This window comes from Trachurus trachurus, assembly GCF_905171665.1.
Source record: "Trachurus trachurus genome assembly, chromosome: 22".
Lineage (NCBI taxonomy): Eukaryota > Metazoa > Chordata > Actinopteri > Carangiformes > Carangidae > Trachurus > Trachurus trachurus.
Genome location: NC_139907.1, coordinates 11,897,510 through 11,916,102, shown reverse-complemented (window position 1 = coordinate 11,916,102; position 18,593 = coordinate 11,897,510). Strand labels below are relative to the sequence as shown.

The 18,593-nt window shown below is 40.6% G+C and overlaps 2 protein-coding genes across 2 annotated transcripts; both read left to right on the top strand.

Moving 5' to 3' along the window:
- Positions 1–577: 577 nt before the first annotated feature.
- On the top strand, positions 578–3,875 carry yju2 (YJU2 splicing factor homolog). Its single transcript, XM_083997533.1, has 8 exons — positions 578–706; positions 955–1,055; positions 1,176–1,320; positions 1,784–1,918; positions 2,017–2,198; positions 2,309–2,468; positions 2,799–2,991; positions 3,453–3,875. The coding sequence occupies exons 1-8, from the start codon at positions 683–685 to the stop codon at positions 3,575–3,577; spliced, it is 1,065 nt and encodes a 354-aa protein (XP_083853659.1). The 5' UTR covers positions 578–682; the 3' UTR covers positions 3,578–3,875.
- Positions 3,876–5,399: 1,524 nt separating this feature from the next.
- shda (Src homology 2 domain containing transforming protein D, a) lies at positions 5,400–12,977 on the top strand. The gene is made up of 8 exons (XM_083998758.1): positions 5,400–5,616; positions 6,850–7,099; positions 7,224–7,325; positions 7,508–7,670; positions 8,222–8,479; positions 8,564–8,741; positions 9,648–9,767; positions 12,419–12,977. The coding sequence occupies exons 1-8, from the start codon at positions 5,573–5,575 to the stop codon at positions 12,603–12,605; spliced, it is 1,302 nt and encodes a 433-aa protein (XP_083854884.1). The 5' UTR covers positions 5,400–5,572; the 3' UTR covers positions 12,606–12,977.
- Positions 12,978–18,593: the final 5,616 nt, after the last annotated feature.

The window sequence follows — 18,593 nt, the reverse complement described above, 5'->3', positions numbered from 1 at the left end:
TTCTGAAATTGAAATTTGTGTTTGTTTTTATGTGACGATATCACATTGTCATGACTGATGATCAAGACAACAAGCTGAGTGAGTCAATAGGAAATAATCAATTAGTTGAACAATTATGATCTGGATTTTTAATGATTATGGATATTTCATTCATGATGGATGTAACATGGGTTTCCTACAGTCTGATGTTGTCAATTCTTAGAAAGTAAACTGTCAATTTCTATTATTCTGTTGGTTGAGGGAAGAACTCATTAATTGTGTCCATCACCAATGGCTTTCATCTAATCATCTATTTAGAAGAGAAGAGATGAGGGAAAATTATATCGGGAAATGAAAATTCTGTAGGCTATTGAATTAAACCTGCAAAAAGAAATAGGCTACATATAAAAATAGTATTATAGTAAGTAAGCATAGTATACCGAATCTGTTGAATAATTTCTCCATCTTTTAATCATAGTCTTCCTCACAGAATATTTTTGGTTACATTTGTGCTGTTTTCGTTTCTCCAACTCGGGCGGAACTGTATCTATGGGGCGGAACGGCGCATTTGAATTTACGTTGAAGGTCGGAAGCTAAAGAGGGGACACCCGGAAGTTTACGTACAGTCCACCAGTCGACGACTACCTTCACCAATTTCCTCTGTCGTTTTCTTCGTTTCGTTGGGTTTCCAGCAAAATCAACAATGTCCGAAAGAAAAGTATTAAATGTAAGTAAACGACGTTTCTTATTTTTCAAAGTTTAATTGAACTAGACGCTGCGTACGAGATGAAACCAAGCATGCTAATGTTAGCTTTGAAGCTAAATGTGCTACAGCTGAGAGTAGTTGAATAATCCTCAGAGCATTAAGTGTTTGTTTTAAAGCCAGCCTACAAATCAAACCACACGAATCATCAGTTCAGATTATTGTGATCTAATGTGTCACTGTCTCATTTTTTGTGTTTTGTTTTCCTACAGAAATACTACCCTCCGGATTTCGATCCGTCTAAAATCCCAAAGCTCAAACTCCCCAAAGATCGACAGTATGTTGTCAGATTGATGGCTCCGTTCAATATGAGGTATGCCGAGCTCATCCAACTGTGTCAATGTGTGTGTTGCGTTCAGCTCTAGGTCTCTTCTACCTTTATGAATGAATCCCGTGACTGTAAAATAATCAGAATTGCCTGTGTTGTTTGCAGGTGTAAAACATGTGGCGAGTACATCTACAAGGGAAAGAAGTTCAATGCTCGTAAAGAGACTGTTCAGAATGAGTTGTACATGGGGCTGCCTATTTTCCGTTTCTACATCAAATGCACCCGGTGTCTTGCTGAGATTACGTTTAAGGTGAGTGTATTTCCTTTACACAGACAAAACAACCCGTTTTAAGGTCAATATGGGAACAGCGTGTGTCGTAGTTTCTAGAGGAGAAATCTCAGAATTGTGTAAACCAGGGGTGTCAAACTCATTTTAGTTCAGGGGCCTCAAACAGCACAATTTGATTTCAAGTGGGCTGGACCTGCAAAATAATAGCACGATAACCTATATTAAATGAAAATAACTTTGAATTTTCCCCTTGTTTTAGTACATTATTGAGATATTTACAGTTAATGAACTATCTTTTTGCAAAACAGATATTTCTTGATAGAAAATACGTGCAATTTCAACAATATTATGCCTCTTCTGTCTTTTATGTAATTTTCACACATGGCAAATTCATCCTGAGGGCTGGATTGGACCCGCTGCCGGGCCGGTTTTGGCCCATAAACAATAATTTCTTGCATTTTCACATCTCATGCTGTGATCACAGACTGATCCGGAGAACACAGACTACGCAATGGAGCACGGCGCAACGCGAAACTTCCAGGCAGAGAAGCTGATTGAGGAGGAGGAAAAGAGAGTCCAGCAGGAGAGAGAAGATGAAGAACTGAACAACCCTATGAAGGTCAGTGTGTAATAATTATCAGCTCCTGTTATGTTATGGAGAAGTGTCGTCCACATATTGATCATAATGTATTAAATGGTTTCCCAATCGTCTGCCAGGTGTTGGAGAACCGCACAAAGGACTCCAAGATGGAGATGGAGGTCTTGGAGAACCTGCAGGAGCTGAAGGAGCTGAACCAGAGGCAGGCGCAGGTGGACTTTGAGGGAATGATCGACCAGTACAGAGAGTTGGAGAGGAGAGACAAGGAACGGGAGAAAGAGGAGGATGAGCGAGAAACAAAGTGAGTGTGCAGTGAAGCATATGTAACACTGTATTACATGATTTAGTGAAAAACAGTATTTTTACCCAAAAGGAAGACGCATTTACTTCATGTCTGAAACTGTTTCACAGGGAGATGTTGGATCGTGCCCTCGTGAAGAGACTAAGAGACTCTGATTCTGACTCAGAAGAAGAAGAGGAGGAGAGCAGCAGCAGCAGCTCGCAGTCAAACAAGCCCAGCGCAAATAAACCAACAGACATCCTCACCACTGACAAACCCACAGAGACACAGGTAGGTGGAACAACTCACATTTAAGGAAGTGTTTGTCCTAAATTAAATGAATTGAAACTGATCCAAATACTGATCTCAATGTATCCACTAATATTTGTGAAGGTCTGTTGTACTTTACTTAAATGCCAGTGTTTGTTGTGATTGTTGGTTTCCTAAATGAAATATTTCTGGTTGTATAGAAACTTTAAACAAGTCTATAAAAGACTTAATTAATAATATTTTCCCTGATAATTCACCATTCGTTGCTACTTTCAACCATGTATTGAACCATGGAACAAAGGACGGTGAGAGCAGGAGATTATAGATGATCTTGTGGTGTTTTTTTTTTAGGGAGCCGCAGCAGGAAGTGTGAAAAGGGCCAAGGTGGAGAGCTGGGACCGGAGTGTGGGGACACTGGGCGGTGGAGGAGCGCTAGGGTCCCTGGTGGTGCGAAAGAAACCAACAGCAGCTGTCAACAAACCAACAGCAGCTGTCAACAAACCCAGCACAGTAACGGCCGTTCGTGCCGCCACTTCAAAAACAGGTAACACATCTTGATGATACATACTCGTGGCTTCACTGAGGTTTTCCTTGGTCCATCAAGTTAAACAAAAGAAAGCATCAGTAGGCCAACAACTTGCCTTTGGAAAGAAAGGCTAATCCATTAGATTCTTGACAAAATAAAAAGGCATAAAGGTCAAACACGAACTCAAAACCACCGCCACCCTGCGGTCAAAAACAATGCAACCTCTGAAATGGCTGCAACACATCTGTTATCATACCGTTTAAAAATTTGTGGATGCTATTAATCGTTACTCTACTACTATATTTTATTTGATTTATTGGTGTTTCAATAAGAACAGACGTGTGTTTCTGTGTTAACAGTGTCTAGCTGTAAGAATAAACAACTGTCTTTTGCTGCTTATTTACATCCTTAATTAAAACTGTGATTGTGAGTTATGGTGTGATTTAGAAGGCACTGACATTGTGCATCTTGTTTCACAGATTCAAAGGCATCAGACACGGCTGACTCTGCCAAAGCTTCAAAGCCAACTCCCACACAAAATGGGTCATCGTCTCTCAGCCTGCTGGGGGCCTATTCAGACAGTGACAGCAACGACAGCGACTGAGGGGAAGATGACTTTGAGCATTTTGTAATCCTCGACAGAAATGAAAATGTGTATTTTGTGAGTCTTACCCCATGAAAACCTTTCTGGAAAGAAAAGACAAGTCACTTTGTTTGTGGACAATTGCTAAGAAGAATTGTATTGTGTGCTGTCCAGATCCCGTGAAACTAAAATTATCTTCCATAGCAGTCCCACTGGTTCATGGACCTGGTATTTTTTAACCCAGAAAAAAATGTTTTGTTTGAATTTTTGTGAGACAAACTCTCCCTATTTTAGTGTTTATTAAAAGCGATTTAACACATTGTTTTTGAAATATGGCATCTTTCAACACAACTCTGTTATTATGAAATTATGTTACGTTATTCAGATCCAGCACTGTCATGTTTATGTGAAATCTTCCTGATCATTACAGAGGTGAGTATTACCGTATATTCAAATCAAGTCAATTTCACTTATTGAGTCCAATAATGGATCACATTTTATTTCAATTTACATTCTGCAGGAAATGTGACCTACCTATATTTTTAATTAAGATCAGATTTTTCTAAAAAGAAACAGCAGGTGATGGAAAATCTCAAAATCTCTTAGATCCACTGCTTTACCTCTTCAGAAAATTGGTTGAACTAAGGAGCTTTTGATCATGTTGCATCAGATTTGCATTGGAAAGACAACACTGTCACAGTTTTCACATTTTCCTCGTTGTACGTGAATGCATCAATATTCAAATCCCAAATATTTCGACGTGTTGAGTCAGAATGTGGTATTTTTACACTGGAAAATAAGTATTTCCTGCTTTAACCACAAGATGCCGCTAAAGCCTGACCTGGTGGAAAAAACAGTATCCAGCAGCAGCACAGGGCACGATTATGATACTGTACAAATAATGGCATTGTTCACATAACTGTGAGACAAAAGGCTGTGGCGTGTGTGGATTTGGAAGCTGCTGAGAGGTTTACCTCAAACCCACTGGAGCTTTATTGTCGACCCACGAAAAAAAGACTTCACCACTCCCCTTTAATGCTGCGTTCGCGACAACTCGGAACTTGGATTTGTCTGACTTACTTGAATGGAAAAAAGTGCAGTCAACGCCACCTTAGAAGGACTTTGACCTTATGTCGGAGCTGCCACTCAGGAAAGTTTTTTTTTTTTTACTCAACAAAGAAAAAAAAACTGATAAATATATATGCTAAAATGGAGAAAAGAAAAAAAAATCAGTAGAAGACCACAATATTTTCCACAAGACCGGATGTCTTGAAAGCTTTCTTGTTTTTACATGCAGAGTCATAAAAAGTTACACATTAAACAAAGTTTCATTTGGCATAGCCTGGAGAAATCCAGTCTTATGGGTATGCAATTTCCCCAACAGACACAGCAATTTTATTACATTATTAACTTCCTTATTGCTACATTCAGCATTTAAGAATAAGACCATATTTTCACTATCAAACCTTTATGAGATTCCCAAGTCAATAAAGACATTTCTGTTTACCCATAAAACAAATGAGAGAAGGACTCCAACTCCATATCTTTTTGCAGAAGGTAAAGGGAAGGGACACATCAGGTCTAAATCTATTAATGAATTCATTACAGGGATAATATCTATGTAAGATTTTAAATATGTATTTCTTTAATTTTTACAGATATATTATGAGTCCAAACCATAGGTCCAATTAAAAATTGTTACGGATGTTAGGAAACATCACTCTCCAACGATGAAATGAGTTTGGGATAGTTTTCAACTGGGAGATTCCGAGTTCCGAGTTGTCCTGAACGCAGCATAAGCCAGTCGCCGTGCCAGGCAACAGCAGCCGCCGCCAGCCAGCCAGCAGCCCGTGTTGTGTCGGAGGAGACGGTCTGCTCTGCCCCAGCGGTCTGCTCCGGTCTGGTCCAGCTAATGTTAGCCGACTGACCTGCTTGCCTCGAAAGCAGGACGGATTTTTTCCACGGATGACAATGTTTTATTTTTAAGCCGGACACCGCTAAACGCCGAAACGCCGGATGGTAACCAGGGAACCGGGGAACCATCAATGCAAAGAAAGAGGGTGAGCGTGCGTTAAGAAGTGACGTTAACGTTAGCAGGTAACGGTTAAAAACTGCTCGACGTTAGCTGGACGGTAGCTAACTTAGCTTTGGCATATTATTTACAGATTGGTGCTCACCAACTGTACAATTTATATGACTTTAAGCGGATTTTCATTAAATAAGTGGCACAGCGACCCTATTAGTTAACTGTTAAAGTCGATACAGATTAGTTGTGAACTGAATGAACGCGATTCTAAATTCATTATTATTAGTATGAGTGAGTAATTGATTGAAACCTCCTGATTTACCCATAATGCAAAGTAGCAATTGTCTGCTCTTTGCTTAGCTTAGCCCTCTTAGCTTTGTCAAAAACAAAACAAAGAACAAATTCTGTTTCATTCTCAGGGGAAAACTTATAAGAGTTAAGTGTGTTTTTTTTCACTGGACCTGTTGATTATTTTAACATCTTTGTCAGCGAGGAAACTGACCACAACACCGGGTAATGTGCCATGAAGCTAGTAAAACAATACCAGAGATAAAGAGCTTTGTTGAGGATTTGAGTGACCAGCTTGATTTTTTTGTTGTTGTTGTTGGTACAATTCAGTGGCATTTATTGTAGGTGTTGTCTAAAATATCAAACATTAGGCTATCACACAACTATTGCAATTTAGATAACGCTATATTAAATGCGTCTTCTATATATAAGCTACGTCTATGAGGCAAACATGATAAATATTTGGTAATTTATGATGAAAATGGCTGAAACAAATTTTTTTTAATTAATTTTTTTTGATTAATATACGCAGTAGGGAGGGAAGAGGGAATGACAACATGATATATTGCAATACTTGAAACAAGGCCATATATTGCGATTTTTTTTCTGTTTCAAAAGTTAATTTTTACAAAACAAAACTCAGTTTAAAACTTCAAAATTGCATACAGGAAGGGTGACAAAAATATTGAGATATCAAATATGTAAACAAAAAAAGTGTTATAAATATATTGTTCAAATAACACATGGCGTTATTTGAACAAATAAATGATCATCACTAGGAAGTTGAAACAGAGTACAAAATCACTTTCACCATGTAGGCTAAGTTATTCATAAAACATAAAGCTATTCAGACAATTGATGTAATATCACATAATAAAATATTGCAGTATTTCAATCTATCATCATTTCCTTACACCCCAAGTCCTCAGTATGTTATCCTAACGTTTTCAATGCAACCTGTTTAACATTTCATTTCCAGATCCATGGCAAAGTGGCTGAAGGACTACCTGAACTTTGGCAGCAGGCGTGACCCTCCACAGCCCCCAAGGCCAGATTACAGTGAGAGTGAGATCTTGAGGGCGTACAGAGCTCAGAAAGAGCTAGATTTCGAGGACCCATACCAGCACTCAGACAAAGAGCACCAGAATGGCAGTTTCAACTCTTGTAGTGCCACAGTGAGCCTTCCCTCTTTCCCCGCATTTGGTTCAGTGCTGTCCAATGGTGTGGAGGTACGACTTTTTTTTCATGTCATGTACATGGGTTCAATTTGTTGTGCTGCTCCCTGCATGATGTATTGGGGTGATGTTTCAGTCTTTATTGAAACTGTTTTTGTTTCCCTGTGTTACATTGCAGGTGAAAGTTGTGTCGCCCAAACACAGATTAATTAAGGTGGACTCTCAGGAGTTTGGCCGCTGTAAAGTCCCATTGAGTCCTGTGACTGTTCAAGAGGAACCAGTAAGCATTGTTTTGATCTTCTGCTTCCTTTTATTCCCTCTTTCTCCCCTGTTATCCTCTCTTTCTCTGTCACTTTCACATGCATTCACCCAAACACACTGTTATGTTTCCAGCTCTTTCGCCTGATGCATTGCATTACCCATTGAATTGATAGATCCAATTTGCTTCTTTCCCCTCCTAAGGTGGTTCCCTCTGCCCCGGCAGCATCAGACCCTGACACAGACTACTCAGACCCATTTGATGCTCGTCCAGATCCAAGAGCCAGACCAAACTGGGAACCCAAACCTGCACCAACAGACTGCTGCAGCTACATGGAACCATTTGAGGCCCAGCGCATCATCTCAGGTTTATTATAAGATCTATGTCCCATTAGTCAGTTGAACTCGCACAGTAGCATATTACACTCTGCACCACTGAACCTCTGACCCCTAGTAAATCATAGAAATCCTGAGGAGTCAGAACAAATTGGCTACAAGGGATAATCCTCTAAATGTGTTCACTGTAGATTTTACAATTTTACTTATTTAGAAACATGAATTTGAAGGTTAGAAAACATGTACGGTAGTAACATCTGTTAAATAGTTGCAATATACTGCATGAATAAACTTAACTTTCCAAAAAAACCTGGAAGGGTGTGTATCAGCATCAAGCCAGCTGCCTGTACTTGTGCAAAATACTTTTTTAAAGTGATGGGATTTTATGGTGGGAAGTAAACTTTTTGGTTGCATAGATCACTTTTCTGGAGAAGTCCTGTAATGACATTGGCATCTGCCTGGATGTAATAAAACAGATAATAGGATCTAAAACACTCATGCAGTATGCTCTCATTTTTATTGCCCTGTCTTCCTGCTTGTCGCTGAAAATTGAGCAGAATGTCTGGTGTGTTTCCTTCGAAGAACTGCAGCACAGCATGATGACTAACAGGTCTGGGAGCGGAGATCCTGGCCAGTTGTACGATAACCCGTACGAGGAGAGGACTCGTCACCACCACCGAGCTGCTCCACCAGCACAACAGCAAAGTCAGAAGGCCGAGGTCGGACTTGGGCTGATAGACAGCAGGGAGAGCAGGCTCCCACAGGATGATGAGAGGCCTGCTGACGAATATGACCAGCCGTGGGAGTGGAAGAAAGACAACATCTCGAAAGCTCTAGCAGGTAAATTCTTTCTTTCTTTATGTATTTTCTATCTTAGACTTGTTCTTCGAAACTAACCTGCTTTGTCTCATTTTCTGGACATAGTTCAGTTTGAAGGGGCAGAGAGGGAGCGGTCACGAGCTCACACAGAGCAGACCAGGCTCACCAAAACCGGCACCGCATCGAGCATCGCAGCAGACTCGTCGACCCTCCGTTTGGTTGGTGACACTCCTCCTTTGCTGGGAGAGAGAGTGGATCCAGTCATGCCACTGGAGAGACAAGTGTAAGTGCACATCTGTGTTGATTTGTTTTCCCATGTTTTATTTTTTACTACACTGTGTGAAACAAATTTGGGAAAACGAGGCAAGATATTTTTGAGCTCCAGTGGGAGAAACTGGATTTCATTAGTTTTTACATGTTGATATTTGAGCGTACAGAGGAAATTAGCTACGTCTAATATTGAGAGGAATGTACCAGGTTTGTTTTCTTTTGGGATTGCTCATATGAAGGCAATCTCCGTCTCCAAACTTTGTTTTATTTCTTCTAGTAGCATTTAATTCTGTGTCTCTCCTGGCTCTAGTTTGTTTTATTACAGTGACTCTTCAGGGTTTTGCTCCAAAATTCGAGTTGACATTAATTAACATGAACGCTGCTACCGTCCTACTTCAATGCTATTTTTTTAAATAAAAAAAAAAAAAGTATTTTACTGCATCTATAAAGCGTCTTTGGGTCACTGTAAAAGCGCTATACAAAATTAATGAATTATTATTATTATATTGCAGGTCATTGAACTGCTTCCCTCACCGTAGAAACTAAATGAAAGCATTGTTCACATTAGCTGACAGCACTCTGAAACACTAGCACCATAAGTTATGAGTGTGGATATAAACTGCAACTTGACTGGTTGGCAAAGGCGTACAACTGGTTGTTCCAGTTTTATGTATTTAATTACTATGTTCACTCACACAAATGGTTACATTCAAAGGTCAGGCTGTGCCAATATTTCATCTGTTAGATTCACACTGTCTGTTGGTGAACAATACTTACTACAATACTATAAGCTTTGCATCCAGTCCTTTTTTAAAGAAGAAGCAGCAACAATAAGTTAAAAATAGGACTGCACAACATTAAATATTGTCCATGGTGATAATTTAATCTGTCCTCTTATGTTTCCTCCTGGTTGCTGCAGATGGTACCATGGAGCCCTGAGCCGCTCGGAGGCAGAAAGTCTGCTGACTCTGTGCAAAGAGAGCTCCTACCTGGTGAGGAACAGCCAGACCTGCCGCAACGACTACTCGCTCTCACTCAGGTAGATGCTCCAGTTCTCGCTCATATCTGGACTTTTTCCATTAATTTGACAGTTGTAGCATTTCAGTGCTAGATTCATATCTATTTTTAACAGACTGTAACCAAAAACATTAATCCCATACTATCTTGATTTGAAACATCACTGCAATCTCTTAAAGGGGAATTTTGAGCAACTGCACTGTTGCCAAAATTATCTGATCCAGTTTTTGCCTCTTTGGGTATTGCTGCAGCCTCTGCGTGCTTCGAGAACATTCTCAGCTTTGAGCCTCGAGGCGACTTTTAATTGTTCACCCTTTTCCCTTTTCTCTCTCTCTCCTCCCATCCACCCACGGTATCTGTAGCACTGCTCCGTCCCTCCCCATCCCCCAATTTTTCTCTCTGCAACAGTGTTTTCAGCCTGTGTGAATTAAATCAGCATGAAAGCATCTGTTTTTAGAGAGGTCATCTGCACACTGGGTATAGTTCCTGACCTCATGTGTGTACTCGAGCAAGCACAGCGGTGCAGCACCGTAATGCGATCAGATTGAACCAAATTGAAGTCCCATGTGGGTAGCCAGTTAAATCAAACAATCAGTGAATACAGCAGTGCAATGTATTTGTCTAGTTGTTGATGTCTTCAAGAGAAACTATGCAGGATTTGTAGCTTAACTATGCTTCATTTTTTTACCCTAATGAAACAGCTTTGGAGTAATTGTGGTGGTTTAAAGCAGATATCAGTGGAATGTTTTTGTTAATATAAGTCCTAAATAGTCATATTTTCCGTCAGCAATCACTTACATGAAGTATTTCAGCCTAAACACGAGTCTCTCCGTCACTCTGCTCTGCTGTAACCCGAGGAGAAAATTTTCCTTGTGGGATACAAGTGTTATCCAATGAGGAGAGAGAACGGCATGAAGGGCTGTGTGTGCAGCCAAGGGATGCGCGTGAATGTGGTGACGTAGCACGAGGACCAATTGATGCCTGACAAGGGCGGGGGCTGCTAACTCATGGTGCGTTCAAAGAAACTCGTACTTTGTGTTTTTCCTTCCTGTGAAGTCATACCAGTTCGATCTGGTACGAGTTCACGGGTCGGAAGTTACGAGTGGCCGTTATAGGGAACTTTCACAGACAACAGGATGGTAAAAACACGAGCTACGGGTTACCTGGAACGCTACCAAGTCGTAGTTGTGACTTGAAGCTGTAACTTACGGTTTCAAAAGCCTGCCTTGAACGCAGCATTAGCCGAAACGGCCGTGAAGCTGATATCTGCTTTAATAAATGACTTAACTTGTTACGAGGGAGAATGGAGGCTCTCTGCCTTCCACGTGTGTAGCACTTATTGTGTCTCTTGGCTGAAAAACAACTTTGCAAAATCAGCGCTGCCGCCCCGGTGTCCCAGCTCTCGTCTCTGCAGCACCGCAACACAAACACGCCCCATAACATCGTATATGATATATAACGTTATTATTTCTCGCCGTTTTTTCTTGTAAACAAATGCGCAAATGTTAACAAAACAGTGGAAAAGAGACCGGACTTACATAGTTTCTCTTTAAAGGCGACAGTAGGTTGCTTCCTAAAGATATGACTGAAATCTCTGTGTATTCACTTTGAGTCATCAGGCCCCACGTTCATCACAGATCTAATTACAAGTTGTTTTTTTTACAAGGAGTAACACACACAGTCATTATTCTGAGCATATCTGATTTACCACATTAATAATCAAATGTGAAATGAAATTATGCAGAATTGATCAATTTAACATAATAAACTAGAGCAGGAATGAAAGTCTGTGGCTGTTGAAGGAGGTTTTATGTGGGGGGAAAAAAAACAAGCAACATAAAAGGGCTAGTATCAAATTCATCAAGTGCAGACATAAAAGATGGAAAGAGAGTTTAAACAAAATCAAAGAGTTGTGCCCATGAGGACTGCGAGAAGAGCAGTTTAACCCCGTACTCGCCTGTGTAATAAATAGCGCCTTGTGAATTCTGAGTTATGCATATAACTGCAAATTAGCTTTTAGCAAAGTGTAAAAAAGAAAAGTGTGTTTGGATGTGTCGGTGGGGAGCAGCACCCCTGCTCTGTCATGGTTTGAGCACATTAGCTGCACAATGGACTGTAACATGAAGCAATTTGACTTTAAGCGGTTAAACACATGCCAAGCTGTGATCAAAGACTCTTAATGAGATGGGATTAAAGCCAGCAACTCCCTCATCACATCAAAGTGATGAGCACAAATACTAATTAATGTTTAAGTGACAACTCTCCACCTCTTTAGTCCCTATCATGTCACTTTCTTTTCCTTTGTTTGAAACACTGAAACGTTTTATTGAACCAGATAAATGAATTGCATCTGAGGATTAAGAGCCGTGAATGGTTGTTACAAGAGAGCACTTTCAAATCTGTGGTGGAAATGAGAGTTGGATGTCCCAACTTGAGTCATTTCCTTGTCTATTCTAGGAATAGTGCGTGCAAGTAGTGTTCAGAAATGCAGTTATACGTCTTTCATCCAGATGGGATTAGTTACTCTTTGCCACATTTATCTGCAGGATACCAAGAAACTGTTGTTGTCGTCTGAAACAAGCTTCATGAGTCCCACAGATGCAGCTCCAACTTCCAGCTGTGATCGACCTAAAAAAACCCAACTTTCACTCTGTCCTCCCTCTCTTTTCTCAGGAGCTGCAAAGGCTTCATGCACATGAAGTTCGTTCAGTCTGCAGACGGGCGTTACGTGCTGGGGGAGAACAGCCCTCCCTTCTCCACCATTCCTGAGGTCATCCACTACTACACTACACACAAGCTGCCAATCAGAGGCGCTGAGCACATGTCCCTGCTGTATCCCGTCATCGTGCAGACGCTCTGACACTGACAAACACAAACTCTTCCTCCTGGTGCTACTGAATACAAGATATACTCAATACTTCCCCCTCTCTCTGACCCCGTTCTCCTTCATGCCTTTTCACTGCCATTGTACCTGCACTACTCAACAAGAGATTCGACTGTTTGGTGCCATCTTTTCCTCTTTTTTTCTCTCATAACCCCAGTAACTACACTGGCAGCTTAGCGGCAGAGCTCAGTGCCTCATAAACCTATGCCTGTGAACTGGTATCATCACTGAAATTCCTGTATTTCAATACCACGGACTCCTAAAAACCAGCAATCATTGATATTAAATTGATAGCTGAGTATCATCAAACTATGGTCTCAAGACGGTAGAGTTGACAGAATATTGCATGGAGGTATCAGAGACAGACTTTGCTACCTGGTGACTTACAGTAAAGGATAATAGTGGTGTTCATTCTGGCTAAAGCTTGTGCCAATGATCCAGGTTGATTCTTCCAAGCCAAGGCTACATTTCTTCTTCTTTTTTTCTGTGAATTTTAAAGTGATGTTTTTTAAGTGACACAAAGATCAGACAAAAAACAACAGAGGTGGTGCGTGGACACAGTTTAACTAGAAATACTGTAGATGGTAGAAAATGCAGTGAAAGTGTTCTATAATTACAAGCAATACTGTTATTATCCTTTAAATGTTAGTTACAATTCCAACGAAACACTACATACTATATTCAACCCTGGCTGTGTGTTGGCTCTGGGTTTCACTGTGCGCTTCAGAGGCCTGTGAATGTTATATGATGCTGTAACTGCGAGCCCTGCAGTGTCCTCCTCAGTGCGTCGTGTTCATATGTGAAAAACAGAAAATGACAGATATGACTTTATATCTTCACACGATAACAGACTCCTGCAATACTAGTTTAGAGAATAATAACTACAGTATTATATTGAAAGCTTGTGGCTTTGTGATCATGACTATTAAAGACGCTTTGGTAGGTTATTTACTGTGCTGTTTTATAAGGTTTTAAATATCTGTTTAAAAATAAAGGTGTTGCCTGTTTTTAATTCGCCTGTGCCTTAGTGTTTTGTTTTTGTTCTAGGTTATTTTATGAACTTGAAAACATCATAAATGTCACATTATACACTTGGCTGAAAATTTGATAGACATACTTGTTTCACTTTCTTCCTTTGCTGTTAGACGTGAGGTAAGAATTACAAAGCAGCTGTTCTTGCATGTTGGCTGTGATTTGTAAGTAATCAAGAGATTTCAAGCTTGAACATGTATGCGTCATCCAGTTCTCTCCTATTGTACAAACAAAAACATTATGTAACTAGAATGGCAGTCAGTAGAGCGCACGCCTCTGCCAAACAATCCTGAATACACGTCATGTTAACATCAAGATCCACACATTATTTCCTGAGGAATTGAACAAATTGTTGACAAAAAACACCTCTTTCAATTTTGAAGAGAAAAATGAAATAAAAAATCTTGAATTAACTGAATAATTAATTGGTAAACTTCAATGATAAAGATTTAAACACAGAAAGATAGTGTCTGTTGCATTGATTAAATGACTGCTCTTCGATTTATGCTCTTAACAGGCCCTTCTGTCATTTATGGAAACTAGCTTTGGTTTCAAAATGTTTTGTAGTGTATCTTAACATTTAAATATAGAATCTATATTTAAATATGTAATACACTACAAAACAAAACATTTTGAAAACAAAGCTAGGTGGGTGAAATGTAAAAGTGTATTTGATTATTATCCTGGAATCATCTTGATTATTATTGCCTCACTTTTATAGGCTAGGTAAAACGGTGAAGAATGGATAATTGAAATATTTCTCCTAGGACTGATTGAGAAATACAGTACTTCTCGGTGGGATACAGGAAGGCAGGGCTTGCCATCTTTACTCACTCTGCACGTAGAGGATCTTTGTTGTATTGTGCTCGTTACAGGTCACCTGACACCCTAGCAACCGGCAGGTGTCACCGCGAGCGACTGCAGGAGAAGCACAGGTAAACACTGCAGAACCGTTATTAGTTAAAGTCCAGCAGTTATCCACTGATATTTCTGTGTCTAGTTGGTTTTTGGATTATCAATATCAGATAGATAATATATGTAGAGATGAAATGAGCTGTGTGAACAGTTTCTGTTGTTGGCGGATATGACCTATATTGGCAAAAGAAATGGAGAAGTGAAATCATGTTGACGAGCAAAATCATGCTGTGTCAGCAAAGTGTACTACTACTACTGTACTATTACTACTACTCCTAGAATAATAATAGTAATAGTAGCTTATTGTTTTCCCCATGAATCCCAGTTTTTGTTTATTTTATAAGCTAAAATTGATAATTGTCCATCTCTGGTCTCCAGAAACCAAAGTGACTTAAACTACAACTATAAACATTTAATTAATAGTGACGTAAATGTACAAAAAGAAAGCACTAAGTGGTAACAGTTTGAAAACCAGTTAATATTTTTAAATGTGTCCTTGATAGATGAACAGATGACTTCAACAACTGAAGACACAACAGAAACATTGTTAATTTATGGATTATTCAGATGTTTTTATGAGCTATTTTAATATCTCTCTATGTATTTCCTTGCCCCTGTAAAGTATTTTGAATTACCTTGAGCCTGAATGGTCTTCTACTGAATAAATGAACAGTTTCTGGGTGGACAGGTGTTTACATTCATGATCAAACATGTATTTTCTGTCAATCAGTTAATTGATTGATCAGCTACTTGTTTACCACGATGTCCACAAATAAGAAAGTAAAGCATCTGCTTTACATGGGGCCTAAATGTCTTGTTTAGGCACATGTCAGCTCCAGTGTGTTCCCCCCCCCCCCCCCCAACAGTGCCAGCTGTTTCCATGGCAACCCGGACGCACAAGCTCGCTCAACCCAAACCCAACCTACTCAGATATCCGGACCGGTAGGCCTGAATCTGCCATTCGCCATCCTCTCCCCTACCTCCTCCTCCTTCTCCTCTTCTGTCTCACTCCCTCCATTATCTGCCATTTGCCATCCTCCTCCTCCTCCTCCTCCTCCTCCTCCTCTTCCTCCTCTTCCTCTGTCTCACTCCCTCCATTCTCCTCTTTTCTATTTTCCAGACGCTCTGTTTACTGGTTGGACGAGCTGCCACCTGAGAAAACTGGATCCACCACCAATATTGGTACATCTCTCTCTCTCTCTCTTTCTCTCCGTTCATTTATAATCTGTCCTCAGCTGCTTTTTTTTAGTGACACTCTGCATCCTTGTTTTTCTTCCCAGAATTAACCCCTCGCTGGTCGGAGCTGAGCATAAGTAAAAAGCACTACACTCAAGTCACGTAAATATATTACATTCTACAGTACTATTGCCTAAAGCACGGTAATGCTGACGATGGCTGATTGCTAAAGCGTGTGCGGTTTCCCGTTTTGTGTGCCTGTTACACTTTGTACCTTCTGCTTCGTCTGAAAAACATGTATGAATCATACATGTTTTTCACCCCACCTCCCCATGAGCACTTCCTCCACAAATTTCACATTTAATAAGTTTGAACTGGCCAAACACCAGCGCATACTGTATATAAGTATTTCATTCAATCACACTAATATGTTGTATTGTATCAGTTTATTTGAATCAATTAATCAAACCCAAGTTGGTAGGCTATTGTTAAAGGGATAGTTCACCCAAAATTCAAATTGCACTCATTATCTACTCACCCTCATGTCGACTAAGGGCTGGGAGAAGTTTCAGAGTCCTCCGTGCCTTCTCGGAGTTACGGGGGGGTCCGTGCAGCAGTATTTGTCCATATAATGGTTGTGAATGGTGCTCACTTTTCTTCGTCCAAAAGGACACACCAAAAAACATCCGAATACCTCCATAGTGCTCGTCTGTAATGTCCCTCTTGTATTGAAGCCCCGACATGAGAAATTGTTCCGAAAAAAATTAAATAAGTCTATATTTTAAGCTTGTTTGTAGCGGAAGCTCCCAGTGTCTCAGTTCACTGCTCTTCCTTTGTCACCGGCGGAACAATTTCTCATGTCGGGGCTTCAATACAAGAGGGACATTACAGACGAGCAGTATGGAGGTATTTGGATGTTTTTTGGTGTGTCTTTTTGAACGAAGAAAAGTGAGCACCATTCACAACCATTATATGGACAAATACTGCTGCGCGGACCCCCCCGTAACTCCGAGAAGGCACGGAGGACTCTGAAAATTCTCCCAGTCCTTAGTCGACATGAGGGTGAGTAGATAATGAGTGAAATTTGAATTTTGGGTGAACTATCCCTTTAATTTGATAAAATAGCCTTTTTGACCACTGCATGGTGTCTTTATGAATGGGACCCAAAACAGACAACCAAGAGGTATCTAAAGACATCTGTCAAAAATCAGCTTTACAGATGTTTTCTGTGGAGATAATGCACTGAATATGTTTTTACACTTGAAGGATATACACAGTGTGTTTTGATGAGTAAACACAAACACATGAGGCACCTTCACCATCCCATTCGTGACGCCTTTGTGCAGGAGCTTGATGGGTTGAGTCTGGTAGGCAGAGTTCACCCTCTCTCTCTCTCTCCTCTAGAGTACGTTCCTTTTCAGTTATGCAAAATAAATTCACTTTTAGCCCTCCTTTGTACAGTCTCCAGCCACATTGCGAAAGTGATGATCATCCTCTTCTGTTATCTGCCACCCTGCCTACTTCCTTCCTGTGTTATTATTGCTTTCTTCACGCTTTCATGCCATCTCCTCCTCTACCTGTCATCCTCTCCCTCCACAGACTTTCTCCCATATGGGAGGTGAGTGAATGGGCTCTGACGGCCGTCCCGTCCGAGCGGCTGTGTAGCCTGGCTCAACCCCGCATCCCTGCGGTGGGCTGGCAGCCAGACCGCCCGCTGTTGGCCCCTGTGAGTAACAACCAGAGGCTTTGGTAACACACACATGTGCAAACACAGCACACAGGTACAGTACCACATGAAGTGGTGGCTGTGCACAAAGCTAAGCTGTGCATGGTTCATCACAAGCTGCCACTACGTATTTGAAACTCCATCACCAGTAAGACCACAGAGCCACATTTTTAAAAAGTAGGCAAACTAAAGAGTCTTTGGTTTTTTTTCTCGAAACTTTTTTGTCGTTTTTTGTCGCCTTCTGTGGTTTCAGTTGCAGCACAAGTGATAACAGCTGTTTCTTCTTCAAGCTTGGTATCAGGTGGCACTGGTTTGGTACACATCCCTTTAGCAATAAGTACATTATAAATCCTATAACTGAATGAAAATGTGGCGTTAATTTTTAAGTTTAAAGATGGTGTTTATTGTTGAACACATGCAATATGTGAGTAACGCCTTGGTCAAATCTGATAACGTCTGATGACATGATATCATCAGTGATGTAACTTTGTTGAATCTGCTCTGAACATGAACAGAAATGTCCGTCTGCCAGTGTGGCTAAAAATATTTTAGGATAACGGCTAAATGCAATGAATCCAAGTTTCATTTGTTTGATTTATTCCTTTTAGCCGATATTGATTTAATACAGTCTCCTTCCATCCTGGCCCTAAAATGTGATTGCAGTTGAGCAGAGCAACGCTGACGGCGGTCGCCACCTCGCGGATTTGCCAGCTCGCCGCGCCGAAGAGGAGACAGGCTCTGGAGGCGTCTGGCCACAAATCCAAACCTGTACCCATGACCCACTTACCCTGCAAAGCCTCAGCACACATAGAGCTATTATCCAGTAAGCTAGTCTGTTGTACAGTATCAATTCCGAAGTGATTGTTTTGTTAGGGAATAGACCTATTTGCTTCTCTTCAGAGTTGGATGAAAAAAACAACACAATGCCAATGAAAATATGAAGCTACCACAAGGCCATGGCTATCTGAAGTCATGTAACGGCCGGCTCCTTTAAAACTCACCAAGTCGTATCATCATTATTTTATTCTTTTATGCAAAGAGAAACTGAGGCGAGCTTTTTCCCTCTCTTTCCAGCTAACCCAAGCTTTGTCTGAATGTTTTGAAATTTTATTTTG

Coding starts and splice junctions, on each gene's coding strand:
- yju2 (XM_083997533.1), top strand. CDS start 683: ATGTCCGAAAGAAAAGTATTAAAT. Junction 707..954: donor CCGAAAGAAAAGTATTAAAT/GTAAGTAAACGA, acceptor GTTTTCCTACAG/AAATACTACCCTCCGGATTT. Junction 1,056..1,175: donor ATGGCTCCGTTCAATATGAG/GTATGCCGAGCT, acceptor TGTTGTTTGCAG/GTGTAAAACATGTGGCGAGT.
- shda (XM_083998758.1), top strand. CDS start 5,573: ATGGTAACCAGGGAACCGGGGAACCATCAATGCAAAGAAAGAGG. Junction 7,100..7,223: donor TGCTGTCCAATGGTGTGGAG/GTACGACTTTTT, acceptor GTTACATTGCAG/GTGAAAGTTGTGTCGCCCAA. Junction 7,671..8,221: donor GGCCCAGCGCATCATCTCAG/GTTTATTATAAG, acceptor TTTCCTTCGAAG/AACTGCAGCACAGCATGATG.